The sequence below is a fragment of the Corylus avellana genome, chromosome 6, assembly GCF_965113065.1.
Source record: "Corylus avellana chromosome 6, dhCorAvel1.hap1.2, whole genome shotgun sequence".
NCBI classification, from domain to species: Eukaryota; Viridiplantae; Streptophyta; class Magnoliopsida; order Fagales; family Betulaceae; genus Corylus; species Corylus avellana.
The window spans coordinates 5,390,464-5,406,869 of record NC_142495.1 but is presented as its reverse complement, the minus strand read 5'-3'; the positions used below and the strand labels follow the sequence as shown (position 1 = coordinate 5,406,869).

At 36.0% G+C, this 16,406-nt stretch overlaps 1 protein-coding gene across 1 annotated transcript; it reads right to left on the bottom strand.

The window, feature by feature from the left end:
- Positions 1 to 261: 261 nt before the first annotated feature.
- Positions 262 to 16,062, bottom strand: LOC132188762 (cyclic nucleotide-gated ion channel 1). Its single transcript, XM_059603296.2, has 9 exons — positions 15,725 to 16,062; positions 13,591 to 13,654; positions 8,922 to 9,351; positions 8,489 to 8,689; positions 8,110 to 8,411; positions 7,788 to 7,899; positions 5,907 to 6,152; positions 5,422 to 5,819; positions 262 to 779 (listed from the first exon to the last, which is right to left on the bottom strand). The coding sequence occupies exons 2-9, from the start codon at positions 13,617 to 13,619 to the stop codon at positions 656 to 658; spliced, it is 1,842 nt and encodes a 613-aa protein (XP_059459279.2). The 5' UTR covers positions 13,620 to 13,654; positions 15,725 to 16,062; the 3' UTR covers positions 262 to 655.
- Between the last annotated feature and the right edge of the window lie 344 nt (positions 16,063 to 16,406).

The following is a 16,406-nucleotide window of genomic DNA, read 5'->3' as shown; positions in this document are numbered from 1 at the left end:
TTAAATAAATAGTAAAAATTGCAAGATTATGAGAGAACTCGCATACAATGGTAGAGGCTAAGATTCTTCTGGCAATCTTTTCCATTTATTTAAATTACAAGAAATCTCCAATTATTTAATCACCGGATGCAAGCCAAATCCGTAGTACTGGATACCAGTTGTGAGGGAAAATAATGAAGAAACCAAACATAGTAGCAGACTGAAATATGTTAAATGGCAAACATGGTACCGGCCCATTCCACGGATGATAAACAAATTGAGTAAGTAAATGTAAGTTATTATCTGTTGTTAGTATAAGAATTCAATCCAACTAACCTGGTTGGTATATCAGGTAGAACATGGGAAATGGTAGCACAACTGTGGCTTAAAATAGAAATATCCCAACAATGTAGCCAAATACAAGATTACAGATAAATATGGTTTTCAACTTTCTAGATGATGATAAAAGTTTTCTGAAAAGGTTGTTACAAGAAAATCATAACTTGGATTGGCATGACTACTTTCCCACTTGCACGCTAATGTTCAAATTACATGATAATCACATGAAACACCATACCCTTAATGATCTTCAGCAGCAGCAGGCATTTGTAGCAGCGGCGGTTGCAATCTTTGTAGTACGTACTCTGGTGTTAGGTGCACCATTTTGTGGAGAGGCTCAAAGTGCATTGGCAGCAAACCTTGATGCATAAATAGTTGCACCGAGCTTTTTCTTCCTGTACCGGCGCCAAGCTGTTTGGATAAAACAAGCTGCCCACGTCCTCCATTGTTGAGAGTAGAACCTGAAACTCATCATTGCACGATTAGATTACGAAGGATCATTCACTGAAAAAGAGAAGGGTAATCAGAATTCTAATAGTCATCACTATTGCTTTCTTTTTCATATAGCTGAATCCCTCTTTAAAGGTGTCTTAGAATTGTCTTAAACCATAATTTTTAAACCGAAAGTGTTAACCATGCATTTTGAGTCCTGAATGTGAGTTTAAATGAGAGAATTAAAACCTAGGTTTTGTAATCTCTTTTTCCCAACCGCCTCTTTCTCTCTCTCTCTCTCGTTCATTTTTTTTATCTTCTGTCACATTGAGTTAACTCTCCCTCAAATCAAAAGCTCCGATACTCATTGTTAGATTATTGTGAATGTATTTATGAGTATTGAGTTTTACATTGATAAAATATAAAGAAAATAATAGTTAATGTTGTATCTAAGCAACCCAAGCCCATTAACTTAGGCTTTTGGCTATAGTAAATGTACTCTTACTAAAAATTCCATTACAACTTACCTCCCCAACACTTCAACATCTGCAACTCTACAACCCCAATCTGCAACTCAAGTAGCGTTATTTTCTTTTGTTCCCTTGGGAAAAAAAAAATAGAAACCCCAATTTCCTGGGAAACAAATTCTGATCAGGTGTGCGTTTGTTGGGAAACTTTTTCACTTTGGATTCAGTTTCACTCTCTCTTTCTGGGATTTTGGGTTGCACATTCTCTCTGTGTTTTTCATTTTTTGTATTTCTCTGTTTTTTCCTTTTGGCTTTGCTGCACAATTGAAAGGGGGTAAGCAAACATCAATGGACTCAATGAGGGGTGGGGCAGTTTGAACGCAAAGAGGTCTGATTTCAATGGCACCAGTGATGGGTGGGGCAGTTTGAAGCCAAAAGGCCTTGATTTTAATGGAATCAATGATGAATGAAACAGTTTCAGTTTCAAGGGAGAGATCTACGATTTCATGCCCTTTTCTCAAATCTCTCTTTGTTAATTGAATGCGTAACAAATTTATAACACGTTCTAAAATTGGAAAAGAAGCAGGATGTTACCCATGTTTGTTAATTAAAATAATTAGCAGTAAGAAATTATAGATCAGACACCAACAAGTCCATAACTACCGAGATCACCGCCACAGGACTCTACACAAGCCTCAACGCGCCTTCCAAAGATTCTGCCTGTTCAGCTACGCACCTCCACAAACCTCCAATCACATCAATACTCATGTCATTGGACAGATCTTGCGCCGATCATCGCATATCCACCTAGAACAACCCCCTCCGAGGTTGCACGCGCCCCCATGTGTTCGTCAAAGCTTTTGGGATGCGCCTTCATGTGCTTCCACCCATGTGCCTAGGGAGGGTTTTATTATGTGCTTCTTATCTACGCGCTCACACATTGTACGCATCGCCATAGGTGGTTGTTCCAGCGCCTCAAATTCACGCGCCAACGTGCTCACACGTGCCTACCAGGAATCCGATCCACCCGCTTCCTCAACCTGGTCCAAATCCAATTCGGGTTATACCAACCGATTTTAACTTTTAAGTCCATCCACCGGTTTCATCCGAGTCCAATTCGTTTCCAACCCGGGTCAACTAGGTTTCAAAGTTTTCAAGGCTGATTCTCACCAGTTTCAGATATTTTTAACTGGTTTAGATCATCTTTCAAGATGGTTCACCAGGTACAACCCATCCTCAATCCGGTTTTGGTAGATTTCAGTCCAGTTCAGGACATTGTCAGATCGGTTCACTATGTTTCAAAGCAATTTCTATCTGGTTCACTCAGTTCCAATGCATTTTCAACCCGGTTGGAACAGGTTCAGTATCATTGTTGACCTGATTCAATAGGTTTGGACCGGTTCGACCTGGTTTTAGTCTCTCTTAGCCCGTCTAGTGGGCTTCAGACCAGATCTAAGCTAGTAAAGATTTAAAAAACCAGAAGAAAGAAGACACACCTCACGCACGAGTCAGTTTCGGTGTGCCGACACGATAACTGCCCAAGAGCGTTCATTACTTTTGGTTGATTGGCCCAAGTCAGTCCTTTTGGTGTTTGGCCTAAGCCAGCCCCTTTTGGTTTTTGGCCCATTATTGACCCTTTTGGACTTTGACCTGAGTCAGCCCTTTTGGATTTTGGCCCAAGGCGGCTCAGTTGTGTTTGGCCGAAGTTAGCCCTGCATTCTGAAGCAACCAATGCCGCCACCTGCAGCCGTCACTAGCTGCCTGCCACTGCCTCTATCTCCTCCAACAATGTCCGCCTTCAATGTTCACCGTCGGCCTTCATTTATCAGCCACCGTCTACGGCCTATTCTAGGCCTCCTCCTCCGCCACCACAAAAAAAAAAAAAAAAATCTTATTTCTTTTTCCAAACGCAAGCTCCGAAATCTTCTATTTTGAGTTTGATGAGGGATATTAAAATATATTCTGATATTTATATGATTAATTTATATTTTCTAGTATAGGTCGATTTATGTTTCCTTATATAAGTCGATTTATGTTTACTTGTATAGGCCGACTTATTTAACTATAAATAGGGATCTATGTACCGTAAACAATCAAGTTAATAAGAATTAATGTAGCCCTAGGGGCCCATTCAAAGTGGTGAACGCAAGTGTCTAACACCGAACCACCCATAAATTTTTTATGTTCTTCTCTCTCGTTTGCTTCCGCTATTCTTTCCATATTTTAGTTTTCCCACAAATTTTCAACATAGTATCAAAGCTTCATTACATTTCAAGTTTTCAACAATAACGTTCTAAAAATCAGAGTTCAAGATGTGACAAATAGGTAGACTTCTATTGAGGGCGTGACAAAATGAGCTACACTAAATTTGAATGATAAAAATAAGGATATATAAGTTGTTCCGACAGACACCAAGTTGAATATATTTATAAACAAATAATCACATCTAAGAAAGCATATGAACAACCATTTGGGTGATGATAAGACTCAACCAACAACATTCATATTACTACAATGAGAAATCATTTGAAAATTCAGAGAGTAATAATAGATTAAACTTTTTCCTACAATTAAGAGATGGAATTTAAATTGTTTGGTGGATCCAAAACAACTCTAATAAACCATAGTCAAAAGCCTATCCCAACTAAAATTGACTATCTAAGCCACTCCAAAATCATGTACAGTAACATTTTTTATTAAATTGTTAGGAGATCATTTATTTTGTTTTATATGTAATATATCTTATCATTTTCTTAATATTTTGACAGGGTGGAAAATAGTCTTACGTACAAGGGATATGGCAATTCCAAGATACAAAGAGTTTGGAATTCCAGTTGATTGGTTATTAATAGATTTAGAAGCCGTTGGTAAGGTATGGTTTAAGTGGAAGGAAAATTCTCCTTCTTGGTTGATTAATTATGAGATTGGCTTTAAAATGTTATAGTTAAAAGGAAATAGTTTTTGAATGTGCACCTGTAGTGGCAATATATTGCCGGTTGATAAACTTTATTGTGTTGTGACAAACTACATAAAAAAGCTGATGGCCATGTAATATGACATCATTAACTTATTGATTTTGGTATTATGATTTAGCGTAGATAATATGTATTTTATGGAAAAACAAAAGTGTTTGTGTGTATTTGAATGCGTGTCAAATGCTTGCATTTGTTATGCAACAGTAAGTGATAGAACATTGTCCCCATTTCAGATGAGGCTCTCATCTGTACAATTAGCAACGAAGCACAACGTGTAACATCAAAACATGATGCATTGAGTGTACCTAAAATGGAACCAAACAGAGAGTTTTGGGTTTGCAAGGCATGTGGTTTTGTTTTCTGTTTTCATCAGGTATCTTAAATTCCGTACTTAATTATTCTGATTATTATAAATTTCACTGTTAATGTATATATAGAAAAGAGGATTATCTAATAAATTAGATGATTTACATTAATTTAAGTTAGGGGTAACTTCACTTTAGACCCCTGAATTACCACACGATTTGAAAAACTAACAAACTATAAAACCTCTAAATTTGGACCTCTGAACTTTCAATTACAATCAATTTGAACCTCTCCGTTAGATTTTAAACGATAAAAGTGAGACAATGACGTTTATACCCCTAACTTTTTTATAAAATTTTAAATTTACCCTTAATTCCAAATTAAAAAATAAATAAATAAATAATTTTTTTTAAAAAAAATCAGGGACATTTTTGTCATTTTAGGGGTAAATCAGGAAAGTTAATGGTTAAATCTGACAAAGGGGTTTAAATTGACTGTAATTGAAAGTTCAGAGGTCTAAATTGAGAGATTTTGAAGTTTGCAGGAGCTTTCTCAAATCACGCGGTAATTCAGGAGTTTGTAATGAAGTTATCCCTCTAAAGTATAATCACGTAGCCAAATTCATTTTAAGAGTGGGGTTGAAACTCTATGATTTTCATTGATTGATAGATACTGATTGTACATGGTATAGATTGTGAAAAATGGTAGGGATGGTGGTTGATAAATGAGTGAGGAAGAAGCTGCGGGAAGAAAAGATTTTCATGGGATGAATGCAGTATTTTTTCCGAAAATTTAAGGAAGAACTATGGCAACGCCCTTTAGGAAAATTTCAGTTAAAAGTTTTTTGTTTGTGCCGCTTCGCTTAGACAGACATGACAAGAAAGATCCAAAAATTTGATAAGCATGGGGTTTAAAAGCCTTGCCTGAAAGTGTGCCGGACCTTCGGGCCTTGAAGACCCTGAAATTGAGTGGCCACAAACTTCAAGTCTTCAGCCATTAAAGCGAAGGCTTCAACCTCTATAAGAGCATTAACTGTTCGAGTTGAGATGGGATGATTAATGGTAGAGGAGTGGGGATCCAAAGCCCAAGTAAGAAGCTCTTCTCCACAGAAGTCACCAGCCTTCAAGTAAACAGTGTTAAAGAAACCAGCTTGTCCACCATAGGTAGTCATACTGGCTAGCTTTCCTCGCATGACAAAGAGCATTTCGTCCACTGGGTCCCCCTGACGAACAATTAAGCTCTTCTCTGTGTAAAGTACTGGCTTGAGACGATCACATAGTGCATCCAGTAGTTGTTCATCCATGTTGTGAAATAGGGGCACCTAAAAGATAAAACCATCGCTAAAAGTTTGAAAAAAAAAAAGAAAAAAAAAAAAGAAAAAGGAAAAAAATAGAGGAAAAACACTTACTCTCATAACCAGAGCCAAGCAGAGATGGCGCTTTATATCCATCTTGAGATCCCTAGGAAGGTTACGAATAAGATTCTCTTCCACGACACCTCTGGTTGCTTTCCATGTGAACTCTTCACATCGTCTAATCCGATCCCTTAATTTCCTAGGGAGCGAACGGCGGGACATCCACTGTTCTAATTGTCTAATCCGATCCCTTTTCACCAACATTTCTTCTACTCTACCTGTTGTTGATTGCAGATATTTCTGTAACAGCACAAAAAACATAATATACCACCTTAATTAGTTCGTCAAATCTATGAGTATGAGGATTTTCCAACAAGGTTGCCGGTTAGAGTTACACGTGGATTGAATTGGTAAGAATAGAGAAACATCATGTGGCAGTTGGCAAGTTAAAATAAATACACGAATGTTATATTGATTGAAGTTGGCAAAAGTAGGTGTTAATTCATCGGTTGTTCCAAAAGCTCAACAAGTGAGACTAACATATTACATATGAAATATTAAATTGAAAATAGAAAATAAATTGTTGAGTCAAATTTCAAATATCATTACCACTCCAAATACGTGTTTATCACAATTAATGCCGAATTAATAATATAAAGCAATAAACAATTCAAGCACCAAAATATGTAAAGCGATAAAGAGGTAGACACAGATATTTTAGTCACGAAGAGTAAACCTTTTAAAACCCGATCTACAAGTAAAACCCAGGAAATCACTATAAAAAGATTATCCAGAGATTATAGACACTAGGAACACTTGCAAACCGATGCAAGACCTTGGCTCTGTAAGGTCGACAAGCCTACAACTCGTCTCCTTGCTCACAATCTTCTTCAATGTGATTCTCCTTTACCGGACCCTTCTCATAGACTTCTCAACTGTAAATTTATCAAAGGAATAACTCAAACTCTAAGAGATTCAATTTCAACGCTCACTACATAAGATCTATCTTAGCACAGCCTCAGACGAACTCTCTGGGGTGAAAATCCGTACCTCTCTTTCTATAGAGGTGTATTTATTATAGCTCCATCATCCCTAGACCTAGGAAACAGTTTAAATTCATTTAAAGCTGTTACAGGTACGTGGCGTCCGGACGGGAACATGTGCCGTCCAAACAGGGCAACAAAACACGGCTAGAACGTGTTTTTAACACATGGTCGTCTGCAATCTCGTCCGAACGAGATTGCACACGAGCCATTCTGCCCAGCTTTGTAGTCTTCTCTTTATGGCCCGTTTTGACCTAGTAAACATTGGAATTAGCTGAAACTCGTGAAACCTAGCTTTGTAGATCTTTGAGTTAACTTTCCAACGCCACAAAGCTTGCTCCAATCAGAAGCTTGAAACTCTAGATATGATCTTTTTAGTAAAAGTCGTCAGACGAAAATAACATAAGCGTTCGGACAGGATTCAGACGAGACTCTCAGGAATTCTTGTTTATCAAGCTCATCTGGACGGACTTGCAAACGAGATTGCAGACGAGGCTCTCGGGAAAAATAGAATTCTTTGAGCATAATGGCACTTCTTCCCGTCCGAACGGTACTTGCATGGATGATGAATCTTGGCACTTTTGGTCACCATTTTGCCTACCGAATTACGCTAACAAGAACTTACAATTATGATATTATGTTAATTAATCAATTGTCTTCAAAGTTTAAACTAATAGAAATTAGTCATGAATTTAATCATTTAATTAATTCTAAAATTTTATTACGTAAGAGTTAGAAGATAGTTTGATTTTATATTAAAGGAGACAGCAATACATGCTTAATTCATGAGGTGCATATGCACAAAATCCAACATGTATAAACCTAAACATCTCATAACGCTACAACATACAGTTGGAAAGATAATTGATGAGGATATATATCGTATTATTACCTGAAAATTGCCGATAAGCAATGCAAATAAAACCAACCCAAAGATGGATATGGAAACCGCAAATAATATCTCCCAAACAAAAGTGCTTGTATTGAGGTTTTGGCCAAGAGAACTGAGAAAAAAGGAAACGTAAGAGTTAAAAATGTCTAAGCTCCAAAGTTTAAGTCACAATGCGGTCAATATTGGTATAAGTTGAAAAGCTTTTAGCTTGGAAGTTAGATAATATAAAATTTTTAATTAGTCAGATGCCAATTAATTCGAAATAGTTTGACAGCAGGCAACTGAGTAAGAATCTAGTTTGAGGATTATATATATTGCTAACCCAAGATTACGTAGACCCCACCAAAAGCAGTAAAAGAATTTCGCCCAAAAATATCTTGACTCAACCACTCCAGAGCTCAGAACATCAGTAAATATTCCAAAGTTGAAGACAGTTGAATTTGTAATTTCATCAGGATCGATAAAAGGGCAAGCATCATAAAGATATTGATCCAAGGCCTTGTTACGGTTATTATGTCCACAATAGTAATTCTGAGGCAGACAATCCTTCTGTTCCCTACACTTTTTGTGCCAGCAATTCTGCTCTCGTTCTATCGCAAACAAGTACCAAAATGCTCCAATCACCTGGTATGCATGTCACATTTATCAGTGATCTAAAAATCTTGGAATAGGTTAAGAAATAATAATAATAATCAACTTACGTGACTAGCTAGCATGTACAGAAAAAGATTATACGCAGCTCGAAACCATACTATCTCAAGTATGCCAGAGGCCCTTGTTACTTCTATATATAGTGGATAGATCCGCAAAAGTCTTGGCACAGACTGGGAGAAGATTATGGACATCAACATTATTTCCTTCTGTGCTTGGGTTTTCATTGAGGGCATGATAAATACTAGCACCTGAACAAAGAGACATCAAAATAGTAAAGCTAACATTATATGCATAGTTTTCATTCTTCTACATCAAGCAATTAATACAAAGAGACATCAATACCAGAAGTTTTGTCATTTCAATAATTTGATATATGCATTACATAGAGCTCTCAGAAAGTAAACTAATACATCACAATCAGTACTTCTGGGATTGATAATAACCAGAGAGTTTGTCAGGGCATGTAAAATCTAAGCATACCTGTGGCAGTGGAAGAATTGATAGGATGTCAATGATGAAGTAGGAGAGCAAGTATCTTTTAGCAATAGCCTTAGGATCATTATTCAACTCACCCCTTCCAAACACTCGAGAAGAAGGGGCAATAATCCCAGTTCGGAATTGAAAGATTATATGAATTGCATAAAATGCATCTATGAATGAACGAAAAACACAAGCATAGATCGCCACTTTCTTGTCCAAATCCAAGCACTTGTCCACGTCATTCATCCTTGGAATGTAAAAGAAAAGGGGGTCTATGGCCACGGACGCCACACAAGAGAGCATAAAAAAATTGTTCCACGTTTGAAGAAATTGACCCTGTGGATCCAAAATTTTCCTCCTACGTAGTTCATGAACTGAATATTGCTGCTCTAAATCTTCAAACCTGGATAAAATGGGTTTTTTTCTGTTCCTGCGCGGAAGTATATATAAATACGGTAAGTAGCATAAAGAAAAGTAGAAAGTGTCAGAAGCTATGTGAGTACCTAATTGGACGTTACCAAAATCAAATAACTAATTGGAATGGTCAATGACAAGGCAACAAAAAAGATGTTAATGGACAGAAATTTCTATCAAACTCGGTTAGAATGATTTTTTCCTACTCAATCTATAAAATAACCATGTTTCCATTGAAAATGTGAGAAACACATGTTCTGAAAAATAGCTATTTGATGCTTATTTATATGTGATCCTGAGCATAAATATTTATTAAAGTATTATGCTATGGGATAGTTTGTGATCAACATAAAGATTGAAGTTTTATGGTGCCACTATAAAGTAGTGAAAATCAAAGTGACAAGGGAATAGCCACAGCATCCCAAGTCATGATGATAATCAAGTAAAGACAATTTTGTAAAACTTCATAAATAAACTTTTGGCATCTATTTGAGAATTAGATGTTAATGAAGTTGTGATTATTATAATATTTTTTAGAAATAGCCACATCATTTTAATTTTATAATGATAATCACATTAAGATTATTTACAAAACTTCATAAAGAAAATTAAACATCTATGTTGTGATTAACTCATAAATTTAATGACTTTGCCCCACATGAAGGTTATGATTTTTATGATTTAATTAAAATAAGATGGTAAATTTGGCATTAAAAGTAAAATTTTCTTATGCCCAAAGGTACAAAAAATATATATATTATTATTTGTTAATGTTTAAATTTACTAGTCTTATTGTTAAATTTTAAAGTGTATTTTCTAGAATCCACAGTTATTAATTTTCTTCTTTTTGTTTTAAGTGATGTTGTGAAGAATTTATGTAAGTTTAATTGTGGGGGGACTCATTTGCACATGATGGATGACACATGTCATTCTCTCTTTGTTTAGCCTTTTCCACCTTACCACCTTCTATCTTGGTCATCTAACCATCACTATCATCATTCAACCCACTTCATTCTTCAATGCAACCTTACACCTTCCCACGAGACATTATTATCATTTCTAATCCAAATTTGTTGCTCTTCCTTGGTCTCATGAAAAGTCACACCTATCTTGTTTAGAACTCTTCCCTAACCCTTATATATACCCTAGGCATGTTTCCTAGCTTTTTATTCCATCATATCTCAACAAAACCTTCTCCCATCTTGTGCAAGAGTAGTCTAACCCAAGTTTTTCTATTGTTGTAATATTTCATAAATAAGAAGTATATTTTTTCCATATACTTTTGATCTTTCTTCTACTTTTGGTTGTGAGTCCTTGGGCTAGTATAATTTTGTTGAACTACTTGAAAATCGGTTGTTCCTAATTTTTGGACACCGTATTTTTTTCACACTTATTAATAAAGTTATTTAGTAAATTCATGTGTGATGTAGCCTTGACCCACAAGTAGGTTGAAATTTACTATTAAATTAACATTGGCTAATTAAATAAAGTTAATTCATATCATTAAAGTATCTTATTTGTCTTGGTCATTGCATGCATTCATGTTGCTTCAATTAATGATATTTTATGTTTCAATACTTTATAGTGATAATTTGGCAAAGGTGTTAGCAAACAGATTGAAGATAGTGTCGGATAAAATTATCTCCAAGTCGCAAAGTGCCTTCATTAACAGTATGCAAATTTTAGATTCTATTTTGATTTCTAATGAATGCCTTGATAGTAGGTTGAGGTTGAGGGAGCCAGGGGTGATCTGTAAGATGGATCTAGAAAAAGTTTATGATCATGTGAATTGGGATTTTCTGTTATACGTGCTTAGGAGGTGTGGTTTTAGGGGGAAATGGTGCTCTTGGATAGAACATTGCATTTCTTCGACACGTTTTTCGATTCTGGTTAATGGTTTTCCTAATTTTTTGTAGTAGCTCCAGGGGATTGAGACAAGGGGACCTCCTTTCTCCGTTATTGTTTGTCTTTGTGATTGAGGCTCTGAGCAAGATGATCTTAGTGGTGGTGCATGGGGGACTGCTAGAAGGATTCAAAGTCGATAATGCTTCTTTCTCACATCTTCTATTTGCCGATGACACTTTGATCTTTTGCAATGCTATGCCCAGCCAGCTGCGTTATTTGCGGAGCATGTTTTTATTGTTCGAAGCTACTTCCAGGCTGAAGGTAAACCTAGCTAAGTCGGTTTTAATTCCAATGGGAAATGTGGAGCAAGTGGGTACGTTAGCCAGCATTTTAGGATGCGGGGTTGCTTCTTTGCTAGTGAAGTATCTTGGTCTTCCGTTGGGAGCCTCTTTTAAGGCCAAGCATGTTTGGGATGGTGTTATTGAGAAGCTAGAATACAGGTTGGCTAGTGGGAAAATGATGTATTTATCGAAGGGTGGTACGGTTACACTTATCAAGAGCACCAAAGCTAATTTGTCTCTCTTTCCTATCCAGGTGAGTGTTACTAAGCACATCAAGAAGCTACAACGCCAATTTCTATGGGTGGTATAGGCGAAGAGTTCAAGTTTCACTTGGTAAATTGGGCAAAGGTTTGCACTCCAAATAAGGAGGGAGGATTGGGTATCAGAAATTTAATGATGTTCAACCGTGCACTTTTAGGGAAATAGTTGTGGCGCTATGGGGTTTGAGAGAGATGCTTGGTGGAGAGTGGCGGTAGATTCGAAGTATGGGAGCTTATGGGGTAGGTGGTGCTCTCTTGAGCCTGGAGGAGCTTATGGGGTGGGGTTATGGAAGAATATCAGAAAAGGGTGGGAGACTCTCAAAGGCTTTACTAGACATGCGGTGGGGGATGGAATGAGGATTAGCTTTTGGCATGACTTGTGGTGTGGAGATTTGGTTCTCAAGGTAGCCTTTCCAGTTTTATATGGAATAGCTTGTGAGAAGAATGCTTCAGTTGCGGCTAATATGAAGATGTTGGGAAGTTCAAATCAGTGGAATGTGAGTTTCACTAGAGAGGCAAATGATTGGGAGTTGGAAGTCTTTGCGTCCTTTCTTCAGGTATTGCATTCAGTCAGAGTGAGACAATGGTGTGAAGATAGATTATGGTGGATTTCTTTCAAAAGAGGTCTTTTAAAGGTTAAGGCCCTCTTTTTTCTTTGGCTTGCAATGAGGGTAGGAGATTCCCTTGGAAAAGTGTGTGGCAGACACAGGCTCCTCCGAGAGCAACTTTTTTTGTTTGGTCGGCGACTCTAGACAAAATTCTGACCTTAGATAATCTCAAGAAGCATCACGTCATTGTGATAAACAAGTTTTGTATGTGCAAGAAGAGTGAGGAGACGGTGGATCATCTCCTTCTTCATTGTGAGGTTGCTTCTGCTCTGTGGTATGTCATCTTTATTCGCTTTGGGATGGCCTGGGTGATGCCTAGACTAGTAGCTGATCTGCTAGCCTATTGGTGGTCTTCGAGGAGGACGAGGAGTGCGGTGGTATGGAAGATGGTGCCTACTTGTCTTTTTTGGTGTTTATGGCAGGAAAGGAACAATAGGTGCTTTGAGGACTTGGAGAGGTCTTTAGAGGACATTTTATCCTCTTGTTTTCACACTTTGTATTTTTGGACCATGGCACATATGTCCTCGTTGTCGATTAGTTATGATGATTTCCTTCCTCACTTTTATTTTTCTAGTTAGATGATCATTTTGTATACTCTTTGTGTATCTTGGGGCACCTTACGCTTTTAATAAGACGGGTTATTACTTACAAAAAAAAAAAATGATAATTTTTCTGACTGAAAAGAAAAAAGTGTTTTTTTTACTTTGGGGTGTTTGGAACTTAATTTGGTGTTCTGTGTAGACGAATCACCCACTCTTACAAAATAAAGTACATCACATGAGATTATTAGTCATGAACAGTGGGAGCAATATAATTGTCTAAGTTTGGGTAATTAAATATACAGATAACCACTTAAGATGAACGGTTATTTTATTTCACCAAATATTGTATCCCTTGATGGAAGGAAGCAATGTTAAATAAATTGGGTAAGGGTCTTGGTCTATCTATATAAATAAGTCTGTGATATCCATCATTCACAAGATGAATGTGAGAAACAAATAGGCCAAAAACTTTTATCTAGCACTCTCCAAAATATTTTGTGAGGGTTTTAGAATTGCAAATTTATGGTTCTAAGATTGCAAATGCAACAAAGTCTGTGTAAAGAGGTAACAGAGAGATGCTGTTAAAATTGTGTGAGAGAAAGATACAATCAAAGCAGATGAAATCATAGCAACAAATGGGGACTGTTGAACAAACTAACCTTACAAACTTAAGTCGCTTGGAGTTCATAACTTCAGCCAATTAGATGTCTACTATGAAAAGCCCTGCAGAAGTACAAGTTAAAATTTGGAATTATGTACGCTGAAAACTATTAGGGAGATTGATACCAAAAGCTTAAGTCTATGGGTTTGAGCCCAATAATACTATATTAATCACTCACAATTCTTGTAAATTTTCAATATGGGACTCTAATCTTTTAAACTCACACATATACTCAACAAAAACATAAAAAAATATATATATATACAAAATGGTTCATAACTTCATGCTAGGTAATGTAAAGGCCGAAAGGAAAGTGTAAGACTTACGATTTTGTGACTAACATCAACAATCAACATGTATGACTTATTGTGCCCTCTTTGAAAAAAAAAAAAAAAAACATGTATGACTTATTGAGAGCATGAACTAATATATCTATCTACGCGTAGTTTAAGGGCATATTTGAGATTGCGTTTGACTGGCCTAAAAGTACATTTAACACTTAAACAGTCCGTTTGAAGAAAAAAAAATACTCATTTAGTAAAAAAATTAAAAGCATTTTTAACGGTCCAAAAAGCCTAAAAATGGTCAAAACGTACTTTTAACAAAAGCTAAAAAATGAAGCTTTTGCCAAAAAAAAAAACTTTTTTTGACTTAAAAGCTCGATTTCTCTAACGCAATCCCAAACAAATTCTAAGAATCGAGCCTTCAAAACGGGTAATTAACATGACTTCATCACTTTCTACTACACCTAATTAACCCTATTTATATGTACAGTCAGCGGTAGAAATTAATTAGAAAATAAGTCATTGTTACCTTTTTTTTCTTTTTCTAAAAGTCATTGTTACTTAATAGTCCTACCAGTGTGTTATTCTGTTAATACTCAATACTCCTAAATGTGACAGATAATTTAATCGTTGGAATTATATAAGTCAAACAGTACTGAAACACGATATCTGTACTAAATAAACAAAAAAATATTCAACTTCTGTTTGGTTGCAGAAAAAAAGAGGAAGAAAAAAAAATTACTTTCATCCATATTTCAAGTGAGAAAATGGAAAACAAAAAATCCAAAGAACCAAACAGAAAAACAAGCAAATTCCAACTTTCTGTTTGTTTGTTTGCTGAGAAAGGTGAAAGAAAATAAAAATTAAAAAGTCATACTATTTATCTACTTATGTTGCATGCTATCCAGAAAAATAATAAAATTTATATTAAAAATGAAAAATGAAAAACCCACCTCTACTAAGGCCAAATTTTTGAACCAAACTCAACGGTCTTGCTCTAGGGGCGGAACCAGGATTTTGAGTGAGGGGGGACGATTTTTTTTTTTTTTTCTAATTAAATGGGTAGACCGGAGAAATTAATTGTGGCTATCTTACCAAGGTGTGACCATAGTAACACCTACCAAACTTATATAATACATAGACACATATGATGAGATATAATTTCATAGTAAATCACAAGTCATTTTGTTGGATTGTATTATAATTCTTATTACCACTAACAAGTGAAAGAATGCCAAATAAATTAATGAATTAAAACTCATCAAATTAACCAACAATGAAAGCTAAAAATAAAACTTGTATAATTTTTCTACATCAAAATACAATAAATACTTATTCAAAATCTTAATCTCATGGCATTACAAACACACATTAACATACATTATTAGCAATATAAACTAAGCACAATCTATATGGTTCAAGAAAAATTGTACATTTGAGCGTGAATTGTTTCTCCTAACAAATTGCCCTAACCCCTAAAGCTCCCAACAATAATGCTAGTCTGAGACAAGCCAAAACAATGCTGCAACCAACAATAATAAAGATAACCCAAATTTTAATATTATGAAATCTCAAATTAGATAAGTCAAAATGTTAGTTTTAATCTTTAACAACTAAGCCATACAGCCCACAGCTACTAGTAACTATTAACTAAAATATCTAGAAGTATAAGATTTTTATTAGAATTTTATTATAATTCTTAATACCACTAACAAGTGAAAGAATGCTAAATAAATTAATTAATTAAAACCCATCAAATTAACCAACAAAACAAAATTAACCAACAAAGTAACAAATTAACAATGCATTTAAGCCACAAAGCCACAAAGACAAAGGATTTAAAGGAACCTTCAAGAGATGAGATGAGACAAACAGCCTGAACAATTATTTGTTGAGAATGAGGTGAACGCTGAATAGCAAGACTTCGTTCATATGAATTTGGGGGGGGAGTAACAAATTAACAGCAACTCAGCAAGACTTCATGCAGCAGCGGTGCAGCCTGAGAGAGATAAGAGACTGGTCCGAGAGAGAGAGAGAGAGAATTTGAGAAAAAAAAAACTCTTCCGAGAGAGATAGTCTGGTGAGAGAGAGATCTTTTTTTTTTTTAATGGAGAAAGAGAGTTTGAGAGAAGAGAAAGTCTGGTGAGACAGAGAGAAAGATTGTTTGAGAGAAGTTCTGGTGAGCGAGTCTTTTTTTTATTTAATCGAGAAAGCCTTTGTTGAAGTCTAGAAGATGGGACATTCGCCCCTAATCGAGAAAGTCTGGGGAGTAAAAAATTATTTTGGGGGGACATCTTTTTTAATTTGGGAGTAGAAATTTGTAAATTTTGGGATAAATATATAAAATAAGCCTACTTCAGAAAATATTTCAAAAACCTGTGATACTAGTAGGAACGCCCCTGTCTTGCTCTCTGGGATTAGTTTTCTTTCCTTTTCCCACGGTCCCACCGTTTCTCATCAACCAAACAGACAGAGAACAAAAGAGCTTATCTGGCCTTGCTTGCAGAGTTGCTTTCATGGACGATCAGAA